The following is a 17816-nucleotide window of genomic DNA, read 5'->3' on the forward strand; positions in this document are numbered from 1 at the left end:
CACAGCATGTTGGTAGACTTTCCAGACCTAACCCTGCTCACTCTGTACAAGCCCTTCTATGCCGCTGCGCTCCACAGGTACCAGACAGCCCTTCAAACGGCCAAGCGTGCATCTCTCCTCCATCCCCTCCTAACGTTAGGTGACATCTTTAAGCCTTTACAAAATATATTTTAAGCTAAGGATCCTCAAATGCCTTTATGCTTTAACGGCTCACCATGACGGCCTTGTCGCACACGTTAAGCTGAGGCTGTCCTGGCACCATGGTGGCTTTGTGCTGCTGGACAGTGACAGATATTCGCTCCATAGCCCTTTGGTATTCGTCGCTGGCAAAACTAGAACGTGAAAAAAAACACAGACATTATTACTGGGGTTTCACACATGACATCGATACAGTGCCCACATCACTAAGCTAGGTCAGAAGACTTTTCCTGGGCCATAGCAAAGGAAAAGAGTACATAAACATGCCGTTGACACTAATTGCCCCAGAGGGCCGCAGGGGAATGAAACACGTGGGCTGACAGAGTCCAGTCTGGCTGGGCCCGGAGGCTGTGGGTCTGAGCTGCTCTGCCTAGGGCAGCAAGGCCAGCAGATGGTCTGCCCTCCCCAGGAAGGAAGCACGTGGCTCCTGGCAGATCATCTCTCAGCATGGGGCTTCAGCTTTGAAAACTGCTAGTCCCAGCTGCCCCCAATGCGTCGCTTCGTAATCGGGCGGATACGCTGCGCGCTGGCGTTGATTCCCAAGGGGGATCTTCTTGGCAGAGGTGGCATGTACAAAGAAAGGTGCTTTTAGGGTTCTCCTCAAGCTGTGCCTTAAATGAGTATTGGGGGAGACTTCCCAGACACGGGACAAACGCCTTGACAGATGCGTCAGCACATAAACAAGTTTGCCGAGGCAATCCTTCCAGCGTGTCACCCAAGTGGTCACCCAGCTCTCTGCGCCTTCATCCTCCACTCTTTCGAGTGCTTTTCTGTAACACGTGCACCCTGCAGAGGCATTTATTGCAGGGAAACCAAGGTAGTGTCAATACTTCGTTTTTCAAGAGCGTTCTCAAGCTAAAGGTTTCAAATACAGCCGTTGTGAGTAAAACTTCACAATCACCAAGTAAGATGAACTAATATTATGCAAACAGGAAGATGGAGAAGAAGAATAGAAGTGACTTGTCCAAGACAAGAATACCTCCTCCATTTCGCAACATCCACCCCAGGGTTCTGCCCCATCTACATTCTTCCGTTACTGCTTTATTATTCCAAGCTGGGACCCAGCTGTCATGCTCCAAGCCCTCTTACAGGGTTATAAATTACCAGATTTTTATCCACCCGATTACTCCAGTAGGTACTTGTTTAAGTGGTTCAGGGTGTACTTCACTAATACTTCAAGTATTTATAAAATGGAGGATTACTACCCAATGATCTCATTTTGTCCATCACGTTAAGAGTCACTTAAAAAACAGAGAGCGGCAAATTGCTTTTGAAGATAAAAGAAACAATGCAGCTTGGTCCTGACCTCAGGCTCCCTTTGCTTACAGTCCAAGCTGGCCACCAGCCCCACACTCCAGCTAATTTCCTTCTCTGAAAAACAATCACATTTCGAAGCCCAGTAATGTGCCAACAGTTTCCAGTAAACCCTATAAATATCACATCTCGGCAACCATCCAGGGAGAAGCTGATTGTGGGGATGGGCCTGAGCTTTGCTGATAGAGAACCGGAAGGGAATTTGAAATGACAAGCTCAAGCAAACTAATCTGTTGCTCTCACACCCAGCTAGCTGTATCCTGGTGGAGAGGCGATCACCGGCACCGGCTGCGTGATCTGTACGGACCACCCTGAAATTCAGACTATTTTTGTGAAGCTCCCCAACTTGCTTGCTCCTCTCCCCACGCATCCCACCTTAGCTCTCGCAGTGGCAAGCCGCTCACTCCTGCCCTGCCCCAACAACTGCAGAAAACAGGCTCAGGCAGAAGTTTGGGAGCTGCCAAAGCCCATCTCTGACTCACACCCTGATGAGGACACTCAAGGCAGCAATCCCTTGGCTCAGCCAGTGTTGCATCCCGGTGGCACAATGGCCTTTCAGTTTGGCAAGATTTTATCTGGAAGCCCTCTGGTCGCATTTCAAGCGCACAGGATTGCCAGCCTGGCAGCATGCTTGAAAAAAAATCAAAACAGATTTTTTAAAAGAGGCAGAGAGGGTTTAAAGCTAACCTGTGCTGACACGCAGAGGACAGCAAGCGCGGGAGAGGCTGCACACGGAGAGAAAAGGCTGCAGAAACAAACACACCAAGGGAGTCTGCCTAAAACCACAGGCGAGTACCAGGGATGCACACAGCACGTCGGAGCTGGAGAGGGGATGAAATGGGGGAGCCAGGAACATTGGAAAGCCTACGTACTCTAGTGACGGAAACGGAGAGGAAATGCAGTTTTAGGGAGACACATGTACTCAGCGTTTCAGATGTCTAATGAAAGCTCTTCCAAACCTGAGCTCATCACACTTTATTAAGACCCTCATATTAAGGATTAATATGAATTAATACATATTTTAATTAATTGTTAGAGCCTAACAGATACTCTAGATATCAAATCATTCAATGCCTCCTCCTGCTGCTCCTGTAACTATCTCATGTGTTTATTTCTGTCACATACTTGTGTCATCTCTCCAGCATTTATCATCTTCTTTTGGAAGTGAACCCGTAAGATAAAATGTTGCTGCTAACTAATTAAGCTCCACAGCATCTTTGCAAATATTTAAGTGCTAAAGAGATAGCCCAATTTCATCCATCGAAACGGCTTTTCATACATAGGATTCCAAATTAGCTATAATCTGGACAGACCAGTGGAAAACACAGCTGTGGTCTGGATGAAAGATAAACAATATGTTGTCATGACTGCTGCTTTTTGCTCCAAATATGCCAGTCCTGTTGCAGTGAAAAAAATCTTTTTTTGCTATAATCTTAACTACTGCATTTATCCACGGCATTGTTGCCCATTAGCAACCTAAGACACATGAATGCTGCAGTATAACAACATAGGCTCAGACTCATTTAAATCATCTTCTTGCTTTAATTCCCATGTTCAGGACACTCCTGGCTTTTTCAGCTAGCTCAGCAGTGACAGGAAATCTTGGCCTAACCTCAGCTCCTGGTGTTTTTGAACTGCTCTCCCCTGCAGCTTCTACACTTTTAGATTATTTCAGCACTTAGCATAGGCTGAATGACTTCCCCGAAGCATGATAGAAACGGCTTGGCACATAGAAAAGACTTGCACTTCTCACGTAAGTACAAAGCTGGCTAAAGCTGAAGAACATGTATAGATTAGGCTCCCAAGTCATACCACTAACCTACAAACCTTGTCTCAGTAGGGCTTAACATGCTCTTAAGCTGGCTAAACCTGTTGACACTAGCTTAAAACCGATCGCAGCTGTCTTCCTCGTGTTGAAGTACACGACAGTGATGGACCCCGAGTGCTGGAAGGTGTCATTCAGTACTGGGAGATCATCACAGATCGTCTTCAGATGCCTCAATTAAACACATCGAACCATCTTCCTGCTGCAGGGGGTCTCCAGGCGCAGCAGGGACTGCAATGCCTGCAGGATGGCACCAGCCGGGGGTTGGTTTTCCTGTCTTGGCCCCACAGAGCTCCCCATTCCTCACTCGGATGAGCTCAGGTTTGGCTCAGCCCTGTTTAGCTCCACAGAGAGCGCCAAGATCCAATATCCGTGCAGCGATTTGTAAAGTATGTACTGACTGCGTACGGGGGGGTTAAAACTGTCTCCAGCCCTAAGCAAGAAGTGCATTTTGAGACAAAATCTGCCAGAGAAGAGTGCCTGTAATCTGTATGTAAGATGGGGATAATTACTTCATGGTAATCAGAGTTGTTAATGGAGCTGGGAACCTCTCTTACATGGACTCCCATCATTTCCCTGAATGCGTACGCAGGACTGGGCTGCACGGGCAGGGTTTGCTACATTCTCTGTTCCAAAAAAAGATGATATTATCTATACAGGTGTTTGGGCATTATTGTCTGCCTGAAGATCCAGTCCTCGCTGCCTCCGGGGCACGCTGCATTTTGTATTCTAGTTCAACAATCCTGCTGAAGGAGAGCTGGGAATAGCACTGGAAGAATGAGAGGGTGAGCAGGTGGTGTTGTGAGGAGTTTGCTAAAAGAGATCCCCCAGCGTACACAAAATTATTCCACGCTCAGAATGAGCGAACGGAGTGGACAAAGTCCAGGGTCATTACACTAATTGACACTTTACCTCCGGGAAGTCTCTGGAGATCCAATCAGGGCTGGATTGCGAACGCAGGGTCCCAGGCACAGGTGTGGCCTGTGATTCCTTCATTTAGTGTAATTGTGCCTTGGCAATCTGTTCCCATCTCCTCCCTCGCCAAACAGCTCCAGTGGAACCTGCTCTGTTATTAACCCCACCATGCCCTACACTGAAATTCAGGTTTGGAAGAAGGAGGGTTCGTCTCACACGCTGCTTTCGGTGTTACAGCTCTGGTTTCATCTCGCAGCCGTCAGTCTTTCACCTTCACGTCTGCTCTCATCCTGAGCTGTAAGGAGAGGGCGAGGGCGATTCTCTACCGTCATAAATACACCCTCAAATAGATCAGAACTGGAGCAAATTAAAGAGCATTTCCAGCGTTTTTTTTAAATCCGGATGCTGATGGTTTATACCTTGGCCTGATGATTCATGTATGGGCACAGCACATCATGTCTATCCTGGGAGTGACAGGACCACGTTATTATTGAGAGGAATGTAACAAAATGGGTATTATATAGCGCGCTTCAAGGAAACTTGACAGTGGGCTCTTAATAGCAGCTTTCAGATTTATAGCATGTTTTACCAGATGCACATGAAGCTATAGGAAGAGCATAAAACTTGGCTAATGACTTGTATATTTTACTTCCTTCTCCACTAGAATTATTTTAATTAAAAACATTATTTTTAATTGTGAAATACACCCAGATTCAGGTAATTTGATTTTATCTGTTACCAGTGCTTTGAGGCTGCTCAGCGTTGTAGTATCCAAGTCTTGATCTTGTCCTATTATTCAGTCTTCCGCAGTTCCTCTCTTCTATTATCAAGTTTATTTGCAATTTAAAGTCTGCACAATACAGGAGGCAGACAGCAGGTTTGGGGCTCTGCTGCTGAAACATGGCAACTTGCAATTACTGGAGACACTCACAGGGCCAAAGGAAAACAAACAAGGGATCAAAGAGAAGCCTGAAGGGTGGCCCGTACCCCAACTGATCCCTCCGGTCCAGCAGCATCTGTGGGCCCCAGATGCAAATACCCCCAGAGGTGTGTGTGGCCTCACAAATACTTGGAGTATTGAGGATGCCCCTCACCTGTGTGGATCCTCTAATGGCGTCCACAGCTTTCCTTGCAGCAAGGGGATGCGATCATGCTGATCCTCTGCCTGGTCGGCTATTTTGATGGAAGTTTTAACTCCCCAGGTTCGAAAATCCTGCCTTTCTGCTGGATTTCACTGCGAGCGACCACGGCGTTGAAATGGCAGAGGGGATAAAGGCACAGTGACTACGTAAAGCCTTGGTCTCTGCGTGAACAGGCGACAGAAAATAACGCCTATCCATCTGATCCTCCCGCTAGTTACTTCAGCGGTATTTCTGAATCACAATCTAAGCAATATATTCTTCAGGCTGTTTTCTTGAGGCTGTAGCACTGCCTGGACCTGTCTCCGAAGACAACAATGTCCATTTCAAACTGCATTTTGCATTTTTGAAACTGGTTCATACAGCTTTTTACTTCCAATATTCCTTTTTATACAGCATCACTCTAGTTACTCATCAAAATACCTGCAGGCTGCTGGTCCTCCACGATTAAGCCCAAGTCACAGGTTGTGGCACACCGCAGAGCGCTGATCCCAGACTGGGCAAAGAGCAGCTATCGATCGAGATGAGTTTGCCTCCAATCTTCGCCCCTAGGCTAGTGACTGTCCTCCGCAGATGTATTTTTCTTCAGCTCCCTTCCCTCCAGAGCTGGCTGCGTGCCGGCTGTCGCACCTGGCTTGCGTGCTTCTGACCACCTTTCTGCGTCCAGCCCCTGCGTGGTTGATGCTCAATGTTTTTTACCGGCATCGCTGCGGTTCTGCACCCACAGCTCCCCATGGTCCCCACAGTTTTAGTGCTCCTCAATGCCACCTCTCCTGTGGCAGCAGCTAATTCACCCCCAGTGCAGCTGGTACCATTTCCTTCTTTTTTGAAAAGATGATGAGGCAGCATCTCCCCTGGGCAAGATTCTGGCTCTTTGTTATATGCTTTTTTCCTCCCTTGTTTTGCACCTTCTATCTTTTCCCCCCAGCAAGGTTTCTGCCCTGATCAGTAAGGTGAGACTGACAACTTTCTCTAACAGATCCTTTTCCCCTTTAGCTTCCCTTCAGGAGCTTCTTCCCTTCTTTCCTGGCTCCATAACCAGTGCAATTACCTCTCTGATGATTTCCTGGATTTTCCATCTGCTCAAAACAGGCACTTGTGAGCTCTCTTGTTAATTAATGTGTTCTAAAATCATTATGTTCATCAACCAAGCCTTCTCACTTCCATTTTTTTTTTCCATAATAGTAAAATCTATTGCCCTAAGTGAAACACGGGTATTTTGACATTCAAAATTTAGTAAACTCAGTTTTGAACAGAGGCTGATTGCTCACAGCAGAAGTCGCTACTAACCTGGAGTATCAACAAGGTGTGAGCATGCTGTACTTACTTGTTATTAAGACTGCACCTCTGGCTCAAACTGACAGAATTTCAGAGATTTCAGATAGAAATTCTTTTTACAGCTTTGGAGTCTGACTCAAAACACACTTTCTACTTCAGTCTGCATTAGGTATTTTGTTAACTGTATTTTAAGCTGTGCCAGCTTTTACTATATATTATTGTGTTCCTCCTGACTGGCAGTGAAGTATTTTAGTAAAGGCGTGTATAAACAGTAATCTGTGACTTGGGTAATAAAACTGACAACTGGCTGTGAAGATGTTACCAACAGATAATTTTACTGAATTTGTCACATATGGTTTGAATGGAGAAACAAGTTCCCTATGTGGTACTTGGCGGACACACAATACCCCGAACATAACAGAATTTAGTAAAGAAAATATCAGATCTTTTAGTTCTGCATTCTGATAAATTTGGTAACATGGGCACCCCACAGTTTGAGTGTTTTTATACGAAGCAAAAACCCCTAGTAATTGCATCTACGGAGAAAACAAAATACTGCTTAGACTTAGAGAAATGCTTCTGCTTTGTGTACTGCCTAACAAAATCTTATTTATATTTTAAAGTTGAGAGCTATAAAAAAAGAGATATCTTCTGTCCCACAGCCTACACAGATCTAGTCAATCTCTTGGATGACAAAAGACAAACGGTTCACTTCTCACTTACACAAGGACCAGATAACAAGGTAACTCTTATATAAGTGCAGTTACATTACCATTTTTGGCAACCAAAAGAAAGATTATTTACCAGTAACCACACTTCTTTGAAATATATTGCCCATATATACCCTGGTATTGCAGGTGTTCTTATTACAAGCACCTCTCCAGATGCCAACTTTCCCTCGTCAGCACCTGCAGGTGTGTTCATGCCCTACCTCATCCTGCAGCCATTTAAATGTTGAGCTTGTCCTACGGTGCCAAGCATCTCTCAACACTAGGACCCCGGAGTCCTGCACTTCTTGGGAGAATCCTCCTCCTTCCAGGACAGAAGGGGCTAAGAGCCTGGTAGTGAACGTATCCGACACTAGCGTGGAGCGTGTCAGTCCTGAAGGTCAACTACAGGACAGGGATGGTGCCTCATCCAGCCTGCTGAGGTGATGATGCAAATATGGGCAAGCTCAGGCAGTGTGAAAACTCATCACCTGCACTGGCACTGCTCTGAACCTCAGCTAATAAAACGTGAAGTCTGTGAGGCTGTTGGATTGCTGGGGTGAAGTTCCAGTCCAGACTGAGAAACACCAGTAATTATCTTTCAAGGCGAAGGGGTAGACAGCACTGTGTCCCCCGGCAGAAGCTGGGGTGCAGGAGGAGCTCCAGCCAAAACCAGAGGGGCAATAGCAGGGAGAAACAGCCACAGGCCTGGTGGGAGGGCCCGTTCCTCGAGCCAGACATGAGCAGGGATGCATGCACAGCCTTACACGGAGGGGAACACAAGTGCAGGGTGCCATATGGCTCAGAACTGACAGACGTGTCCTCAACATGATGACAGGACCTGCCTGTAATTGCCTGCCCAGTTTTTCCACTGCATGAAAAGTTCTCCTGTGGGAGATAAGCTTTTGCTCATATTGTTTCCAGGCAGGCTCCAGGAAATCCAGCAAACTGTGTCAGGAAGAGGAAGGACTTGTGCTGCTTCACCATGAAACCCAGGGAACTGAAAACTTTACGTGCTGTCTCTAGATCTTGAAGGACTTGCCTCTTCAGTGACCCCTTTAGCAGCCAGTTCCCCGGTGAAGATTGAAAAGGTTAATCCCCATGTTATGAGATGAACTGAGATGGCGGCCTGGAAAAAGTCTCTTAGTGTCATGCAGTATCTTGTGTGCAGTGTCACGACCCAAAGACGTTTCAGATGAGACTGCCTGAGCGTAAGCACCCCGCAAGTCAAGACTGAGCTGACTGATTTGCTCTGAGATCCCCCAGGATCCAAGGGAGAGCCCAAATATAAAAGCAGTAAATCTCTCTGGAGGCACGTGCGATGCCTGGCCTTCATGCGCAGCAATGAAACCTCTTAGCGGTGGTTTTCTCCAAACTAATGCAAATCAAGTGATATGACAGATTATTAAAATCATTTTAGGGAGAAGAAAAGGCTGCACTAAAACAAGAAATAAATTAAATAAAAAATGAGCAAGAACAGGCAGAGGGAACAGGGCATCGGCATGCCAGGATGCTCCTTCAGTCTCCTTCACAGCAGCAGAAAAATGAATAAAATCCAGTACAGATTTAAGAAAGCAAAGCAGTAAAAGTAAGTTACATAAAAGAGGGAAATGTACCAATAAATCAGGGGTGCAACGTGAATTTTTCTAAATGCTTTGGCGACATCACAACGCACCAAAGGAGCCGAGCTGGTGCAAGAGCTGTCTGATACAGCGTGTTCCTGCGGGGCTGCAGGAGGGCGAAGGGAGGAGCGTGGCCAACGTGGACTGTGAACACACACAAACCTCGGGCTGGAGCACGAGCGATACCAGCACACCCAGCACGTACGGACAGACAGATGCACGCTTGGAGGGGAATGCTGGATTCCCTTCTGAGAAACATTAGTGTCGGGACTCCCAACAGGCTGTCTGCCAAGGGGGATAATTAAGCTAAATAAAAATACACAACAGTAACAGCTCCACAAATGAGGATAATTTAATTACCACATTCGATATAGGAGACCCACTTCCCATGAGTTTTCCATTGTGACCAGAGAGGAGACAACAGCAACAGAACGTGCTGCAGAAAGGAAGATTCATTTACTAAAAAGAGGCTTTCTATTAGGGTCTGCATATTAAACAACATCACAGCTTTCCATAATCATGTCATAATCTTGCCATAAAATTCAATCAAAGCAACAGCTTGTGAATGACCAAAAAATCAATGGCACCGTATGAGAAATGATTGCAGATGTAACACTGGAATTTATTTCAGTGCTCAATCCATGGTGGTGGTAAGGAACACCTAAACAACAGGGAAGCAGGCATCCCGCAAACACCTCTTAGGGAAGAGCTCCTCTCCCTTGAATTCAGAGGAAACACAAACAGTAGGCAAACCACAGTTTGCTTCATACCACCTGTTTGTTTGATTTTTGGAAAAAGAGGTCATTTCTATCAACTCATCCTCCTAAAATAACATAGTTGTTAAACTGAACAGGGCATAGTCTTATCTGGAATCCCAACCCAGTAGCTGCACTGAGCTGAAGTTAAAATACAAGAGCTGCAGATTTGCTTTATTCATTAGTGCTGAAATGCAATAGAAAGTGAGAGCGACCGTGCTGGGCTTCTGAAGAGCTGCATCCACTGCGTAATGCATCTCTAGGGTGCTTGTCTGTTAAGTGAGAGAGAAGTGAAAATATTTTTCCTCCCCTTCTCTCTCCAGTGAAAACACTTAGTGGACAGCACAGGCTCAGTTCTTTTGAAAGTAATGGAGTGAATGTATCCACTCAATTATTTAAAACAGTTGAGTAATTGCAGTCCTGTCAGCTCTGAAAACATCTCTCTGTTAAAGCTGCTGCACAAACCCATTTCTGTGCAGGTGGTCACAGTAGCACTAGTTTTCTCTTTATTTCCATATTCTCTGAGTCAGAGCCACTGATGAGGGATGAGGCTGCGTGGCCCTGTTTGGAGCTCGTTTTGCCACAGGGTAAAACTCAGTCAGTAGAAGGAAGGAGGGAGGGAGGTGGGGACACCTTGGGAGCTTTTTTCGGAGCTGGCAGGTTTATACGTGGGCTGTGCTGGCTGAGGACTACATCAATCCTTACAGAAATCTCTCAGGGCATGGTGTGTGCTGGAGATAACTATTACAATAGTAGGCTTATAGGAAAATGGATTCAGCCAGCCAGGAGAGTCCAAGGATGGAACAGGATTGGGCAGAAAGTCCTCTTGCTAAAGACCCTCTGGAGAAGCCCCTTCAGCAGAGGCTAGGAGATTGGAAGGTTACCACGTTTGCCTTCCACAGATTCCAACGCACTGAGGAAAAACACCGCAGAGTACGTAAAGACCACTGGAGGTTCCTTGCCTAGCCCCAAAAGACACAGAGAATCACAGTTCCAATGCACACGCTCATCAGCACCACTGCTTCATTCCACAGCTGCCCTGCACTCAGCCCTGTCCTCTCCGAAAGCGTGAGGTTTGCCTCCTCCACACAGAACAAGAATGGTCGAGTCATGGACATGTGCACATCCATCTAACCTGACCATTTGAAAACAAAGGCTTGTTCCTTTCTTTTTACTACTCTCACCAGTAATGGCTTTCTGGGACAGTTTTCAAGCAGACTGGAAGAAACAGCTACTAAGGCAAACGAATTATCAGCTGACAGTGCTGAGAGTTTTCACCTCTTCGTTAACTGGCTCACCTTAATGGGTACTTCTCTCCAGGGTCCCTCCCCAGGTGGAAAAGCAGCGGCAGGGTAGTGTGCTCCTCCTGTGTATGTGTTGTCACTCCAGAGACATTCTGCCCGGGACAGAAATCGATGCCCTGCAGTGGAGAGGAGAGAGGTCATCAAGGGTGAAGCAGGGGAGGGAGCAAAATTTTAGCTGATGCCACTTTCTTCAGCACCTTGTTCCAATATACCCGCAAAACCCAGAATTATTTTAAACTGAGAGTCCACTTCAGTCTGCAAAATGGATTCTGATCTGATGGGGTAAAATAAGGTGACAATGTTGGCATTGCACTGACATGAAAGCTGAAAAAGGCCTTACATTCTTGCCTTATAAAAAAGTAATCTCTATAAAATATTCATGAAAATGAAATGGCAAAATAAAAGACAAAGAGGTGAAACCATTTAATCATAAAAATTCTGCACGTGGAAAGTATCTTCTCTCTTTGTTTCTATGGCTTCAAAATACACAGAGAGGATCAGATCACTTGGCAGTTCTGATCCAAAAGCAACAGTCCCAGAGGAAACACCCAGGGCCATCACCTGAGAGGCAATGGGCAGCCTTCCTGAAAACTCAGCTGGCCAGCACCTGACACCAGACCTGGAGGGTCTGTTTTGCTGAAGAATGAAGCAGATCTGGTTAATTTTAAAGAAATGGGTGCATTTGTTGATCTGATTCACAGCAAGCTGGTATCGAGGCACTCACCTGGGAATGACAGTGGGGCTGAAAGAACTGCTTTAAGTCTGGAGACATTCCCGTCACTAACATTCAAGTCTACGGGGTCAGAAGTTGGGATTTTCCCGGCAGCAGATATGAAGGGCACAAGTCCTGGGACCCTCCCTTTGCTAGCAGCAATGGGTTAACGTGCTCGCTGGCCGCCCAGGGACTGCGCCAGCCGCGAGTCCAGAGCGTCCAGCTCTCTGCATCTGCCTTGCACACCTTGCCGGGCTGTGGCTCCCGAAGGCCAGCCCGTTATTAGCCAGGTGTCGAGCTCCCTAATCACCTAGAGCCTGGCCTGCAGTCTTGAGGGCGAACAGAACCCATTTAAGCCCTGGGAATAGGAAAAAATGCAAAGCACTAATTTCACTGAACGGCAAATAAAGCAGGGGGTCCCACAGACCAGCAAGGACTAGCACCAAATGGACTTGTTAAAGCTCAGTTTTACAATTCCAGCTAACACGCTGCGCTCCTTACAATACCTCAAAACACCCCGAGGCACGGACAGAGACATGGAGAGAAGGTAAATGGGAATGTTTCAATGGAGGTGGGAAGGCAGCTGTAGCATTTGCTTATAAAACAAACAAACTGAAAAGGCTCTCTACAGATGTTGGTAGGATTTGATTGGCAAACAATTTTCTAAAAATATCCTGTGTTTTTAATGGACAGCTGGTCAGTGGAGCAGTTAATATTCTGCTTTTCAATAAAGCAAGAAGTTTAGAAGCCCATGAAATTCCATTTATCTGCACAGAGCTATAGATTCCTGAATCACTGACTGGAAAAATAAGAGAGTTGCTTGATAGGTTGTAGTGGCCTACCAATAATGGACTTTAAATGGATACAAAAATGATTGACCTTTCCACCTTGTGACGCCACAGGCCTCTGAAACACACAGTGAAAAATAGATTATTTTTTTTTTCTCAAAAGGAACAGTTAATGAAAAGGTATCAAAGCCTACATAACATCCAAATTATAATTTGGATGCAAATCAAACAAGCAATTTAATTAAGAGCCTGCTAATTGGTACAATGCTCTTCGGCTGCAAATGCTTCAGTTTGAAAGAAGATTTTAGTCTCTTGGGTATTTGTTTATACAGTGCTCTGTTTACATTTTATCTTTTGTTTCTTATAAAATCCTTGTAGCCGAGACTGCAGAACACAGCCCAGGCTACATCCCAAGGACTCCCAGGGAAAAAAGTGCTGTGACAACTTGCCTGATGCCACTAGCCAAAAGCCATCTGTCTTTCTAATCTAAGCCCTCAACACCCTCTTCAAAAGTAGTCTATTGGGGAAAAAATTAAAAAAAAACAAAATCAAGCATACCGTTTTATGACATTGATAAATAGCTCTCTTAAAATATGGCTGAAACCACCCTTTAAATTTCTAAGGCCTTTCAACTTTATCTCCATAAATAAAATTGACTATTATTATTTTTATGTACTGTGTTATTGCCAATATTCAACTGACAGAGAGAGCTTAAAATATTTTCTACCTGCTCATCAACAAATGAGCAAAAAATAAGAGGTAAATTATATCCTCACACCCCTGATCAAGGCATTGTCCTGCATCAGAGTAAGTAATACACTACAGACACAGCTAGAGGAGCCTACTCTTCCGTCCCTTTGACAGAGAAGAATATTTAACTCATCATCCACAATGTTATCTCATTCTGTTTTGTAAGTCAAAGCGTTTTCAGTTCTCAGGATGGAAAGAGAAAAAACAGGTAAACCAGCAAACTGAAAGTCTGGGATCCGCAAGTCTGGACTGCTTTTCTTTCCTGGAGCAAAACCAGTACAAATTAAATCTGCTTGAGATTTGAGAAGTATTTAAAGACGAGACAACCCACAATGCCTCTGGTTACTTGGAAAGTGTGCAAATTTGGGCACGTGTGGTACTGGGAGCTGGGGTGGGGGAACGAGCCAGAACTCCTTGTGTGTGTCTGGGATGGGAGAGACGGAGCTGCCCTCCAGCTCTGCCACCCCACACAGGCTGCGGGACAACAGGCCTGGTGAGGAAGGGCGCTCTCTTCTAGATGATAATTTTAAATCATCTCACCATTTTGGATCATTTCGTGCTCTTCGTTAAACAAAACTTGTTGTTGTTTTTGTTCTTGTAAAAGCCTGAGCTGACAACACGTCCCATGGACCCCAAGAACACTGCAGGCTTTAACAATAAATGCAAACGTGCCAGGTTCTCAGTTGGAACAAAAGCCACGTCATTCCATGGGCTGGAGAGGAGCTCTCCTCATTTATGCCCATGAGGGACCAGCTTCAGCCCTGTGGCACTGCCAATGGGATGGCAACTTCACCCCAAAATAAAGCTGTGTTATGTCAGAGGAGAGCAAAGAGGTGGCTATGCCTGCCCTACCCACCAGGATAACAAAACCCAAATCAGCTACCACTCCATCTGATGCTATTTCCTTTAAGCTATTTATTTGTCAGACTGTTAATAACAATATACAGAGGATCAATAGCCAGTTAAAGCACGTGCCTAATATTTTACTCTGCACATCAACCAAGGGAATTTGCATGTTTACAGGCAACACTGATCAAACAAAGTAGAAAGGTCACTCCCTGTGTTTAAGCAAATTCTTGGAGCTTTTCTCCTCAATTAGAAAAGCATGAAAACCAAACCAGAAGATCAGCTCCATGCCTTCTAAGGGAGCCCATAAAAGAGCATCAGATGGCAACCAGAAATAGCTCAGCTCCTGCACCCGGTGTCTCACACAGGCACGGGGTTTTGCACCACTGCGCAGACCTGTTTGCTGGAGGAGAAATTCCAGCAATTCTTTTTTTTTTTTTTTTTTTTTAAAAAAAAAAAAACAAAACACCCAACATTTCCTGCACATCAGGTAAACCTTTCAGCAAGCACGTCCTTCTGCCCTTCTCCCCAGCAATCGTGTAACCCGGATTGTTTTTCCGTTCATAAGATCTAGCGGCTATTGGCTGCACAGCTTATGCTTTAATTTCCAGAGCAAATGGACCACAGATGCTGTGTCAATATAGACATGAGACAAATACAGCCGGTTGCCAGTTTGGGCTCTCCGCCAAGCGATGGAATCACCACTTGTGTTAACGTAAGCCCTCTGGCAATTCGTCACCCTGGCACTATCCCAGATCCCTCCGACTTGACAAGCGGCTGCAGATTTTGATAGTGGCGCAACAAATCTGGGGTCTGTCTCCTGGTCATGTCTCCTCATTCCGCCACACAAAACCCAGAGCAGCAAAACTGTGTTAATATTAGAAGGAGAAAAGAACAGCCGTTAATTAAAGCCGGGAACATTGTTTCTTGCTGGTTGCCACAGCATGGGTAAGTGGACGTTCTCACTCTCCTGGCAACTCCCAGCAAAAGCCTCCCCAAACTGGAGCTCTGAATGACCAGACACCTGAAAGTGGGACTGCCAAGCTTCAACCCTGTTGAACAAAAATTGCTTCTAATGTGTTAACTGTCTGGAAGAGACCCCAGAAGATGGGCAGATCAGCAAGCCTCCAGCGGCTCTCAAGCAGAAGCGATCAATGGCTAGCTCATATGCTCAGAGGACCACAATCAAATGTCATTATTTGTGAGGTTCTACTTGACTTCACATCCCCCTTGCAGAAAAGGCTTTATCGATCCCTTCGCGTTGAGGAGAAGGGCAATCAGACAGACTGCAGCAGGAATAACCCCTTTGGCATTTTACATTAAAACAAGAGGGTCTTCTGGCAGGCACCTACACCAATCATTTAAAGATACAGGAGCTCTCACGAAAAAAAAAATCACTGAAGACTACTAACAAGATACTAAGCTGACAGCAGAAAGGTTGATGTTATCAGCCACTCTCCAATGAACCAAAGGGCGTTTTCCACTTTTTTTTTCTTAATTATTTTTTTCTCTTCTTGCATCACTGCTCTTGGAGGGCACAAGAACTATTGTCTTCTGGATAGTCTCTGTGGCAGGCAGAGAGAAGGAAATTTCCTTTCTCCTGCTAGCTCATACTCCTGCCTCCTCCACATAGCATTAAATTAGGCAATTCCTGAAGGACTTGCTGGCTACTCAGCTAAATCCATAGGGAATACCCATTTTTTCCCCCCTTTCAGACCTCCTGTTCCAAACCAGGAAGATGAAATGTACCTTCCCCTTCAATGCAGTGGACGAAATAACTCCTAACAATGCAGGCTCTGAGCATTTGTTTTAGGAATGGGAAGCTGTGCACCTGGCATCACGGCTGTGGGCACCAGTAGCAATAAAACCGAAACGCCAAGCTCGCATGCATTATTTGTCACACACTTTGCAATGCAGTTCAAATTTGGTAACGAACAAGCGTGACTTACAGGCTAAAAGGATGGATGGTGAGAGCAACAAGAATGGCATTTTATAGCAGACTTCCAGTAAAAGTCCTCCATGTCCTATGCTGTACAAGAGAGGCAGCTCCCCAGGTTTATCCTTAGTTCTTATTTCTGTTCCAACACACAACACGTGGCTGATTTTTGCTACAAGAAGAAGGGTGGTTAATGATGGTGGAAGAGCTTACGCGCTGATATCCACCAGTCCTAGAGCAATAGGGACTCAGCCCTTGTGCAGGGGGAAGATTTCTCTCCCTCTACCAAACTATTTAAAATACCATTTAAAGATATAAACGTATTTTTCAAGTAAAGTTTCCTTTGATCTACCTCTGTCCCATTTATCACCTCTTGAATGTCAGATATGTCAAATTATCTAAACACGAGCCACTTATGTGAAAGGAGATGGAAGCCAGGTAAACAGACCCAAATAAGCATCCTGTGCAATCTACAGGAAAAATGTCCTGCTCTCACTTGCTTCTGTGGAGTGAGCCTTCCCTTTATGCTTCCAAGAGATGAACCGTTCAAGAACGCAAGTTACTGAAGTAATCGAGTTAAGCTAGCAGCAAAGACAGCATCAGGGTATCCTCCAGCACTGAGAAAGACTACAGGAGTTTACGAGAGGAGTCAGACTAGAAAAAAAAATTGCTTGGGGGTTAAAAAACAAATCAACAAACAAAGAACAGGAAGAACAGAACAGCACACTTTATCTTTGTGATAGATGACAAATTTTAATCCCAGCCCATAAGGCAGCCGATGCAGGCCAGTAAGGGCATGTTAATGTCATGGGAGTCTAAGACAACTGTAAACCTGTGTCCTGCTTGCATGGGATCTTTCCAGTGTAAATATTCCAAGTGCCATATGGAGAGAGCATTCCTATCCCTGCTCTGCTTTCCTAGGCTTTGCTTTCCGCAAGCTGCTTCTCCCTGGTACATTTTTATTTGTATATACATGCTTTATTACTTAACTAACTTATACCACATTCAAACACATAGCTTTCCAGGTTAGAGGCCAAAATTGCATACATTCTTTCTAGTTAATCCTGAAAGACCTGGTAGTCTTAAACAGACCCAGGACATGCACCAATTTCATTTTCCAGTATCAACATGAAAATGTGGTTCTGGCCGCTTTAATGGTATAATCTCATCTAAAAGTCAAACAAAAATGCACCAAGTGTGGATTAAAACCAGTGCAAGTTTTCTGTATCAATGATTTCCCACACTGTCAATTAACAAGGGAATTCTGAAAGCACAAGGAGGTTTGGCTAAAATGTGCCATGTATCTGTCAAAATAATGAGATACTCAACTACCCATAAAACAAACCTCGTAAAAATTTGCAGACAGCTGTTTTGACACACCTGGCCAACTTTAGAGCTCTTTCAAATGGATGACATGCCAACCAGATACGTCTGTTTATTGTAAGTCTGAGTCTGGACCTTCAGACATAAAGAGTTTCATATTTGAAAGTTTAATAAATCATCACACGGGATTCACAATAAGGTAAGGACCCATGCTAAAGATCATACAATTAAGAAGGCCTCATTATCTGAAGTTCCACTGAGATGGCAAATCAAAGGTATCGAACAACAAACCTGCCGACAGTCAGAATTCCTAATGCCACAGACGTGCTTGTATTTCATTTTTCTAATGAAATTAGCAAACAAATTGGCCTTTTCGATTCTGGCAGCACAACTCTAGTCCAGTA

At 45.1% G+C, this 17816-nt stretch overlaps 1 protein-coding gene across 7 annotated transcripts in view; it reads right to left on the minus strand.

The window, feature by feature from the left end:
- Positions 1–17816, minus strand: part of GALNS (galactosamine (N-acetyl)-6-sulfatase) — a 48095-nt gene that overhangs the window by 5848 nt on the left and 24431 nt on the right. For 3 of the 7 annotated variants that reach the window (XR_012630508.1, XR_012630507.1, XM_074881236.1), the window contains exons 12-13: positions 11052–11173; positions 215–332 (exon numbers count right to left, since the gene is read on the minus strand). Coding sequence is in view for 5 of the 7 variants with exons in the window: in XM_074881236.1 (XP_074737337.1) it covers positions 215–332; positions 11052–11173 (240 nt within the window). In the remaining 2 variants the exon portion in view is untranslated. Of the gene's footprint in view, positions 1–214; positions 333–6984; positions 8752–8811; positions 9143–9358; positions 9435–11051; positions 11174–17816 lie in introns of those variants that run through there. The other 4 variants (XM_074881238.1, XM_074881237.1, XM_074881239.1 and 1 more) reach the window with 4 other exon arrangements.

This window comes from Strix uralensis, chromosome 12 (genome assembly GCF_047716275.1).
Source record: "Strix uralensis isolate ZFMK-TIS-50842 chromosome 12, bStrUra1, whole genome shotgun sequence".
In the NCBI taxonomy this organism is placed as follows: domain Eukaryota; kingdom Metazoa; phylum Chordata; class Aves; order Strigiformes; family Strigidae; genus Strix; species Strix uralensis.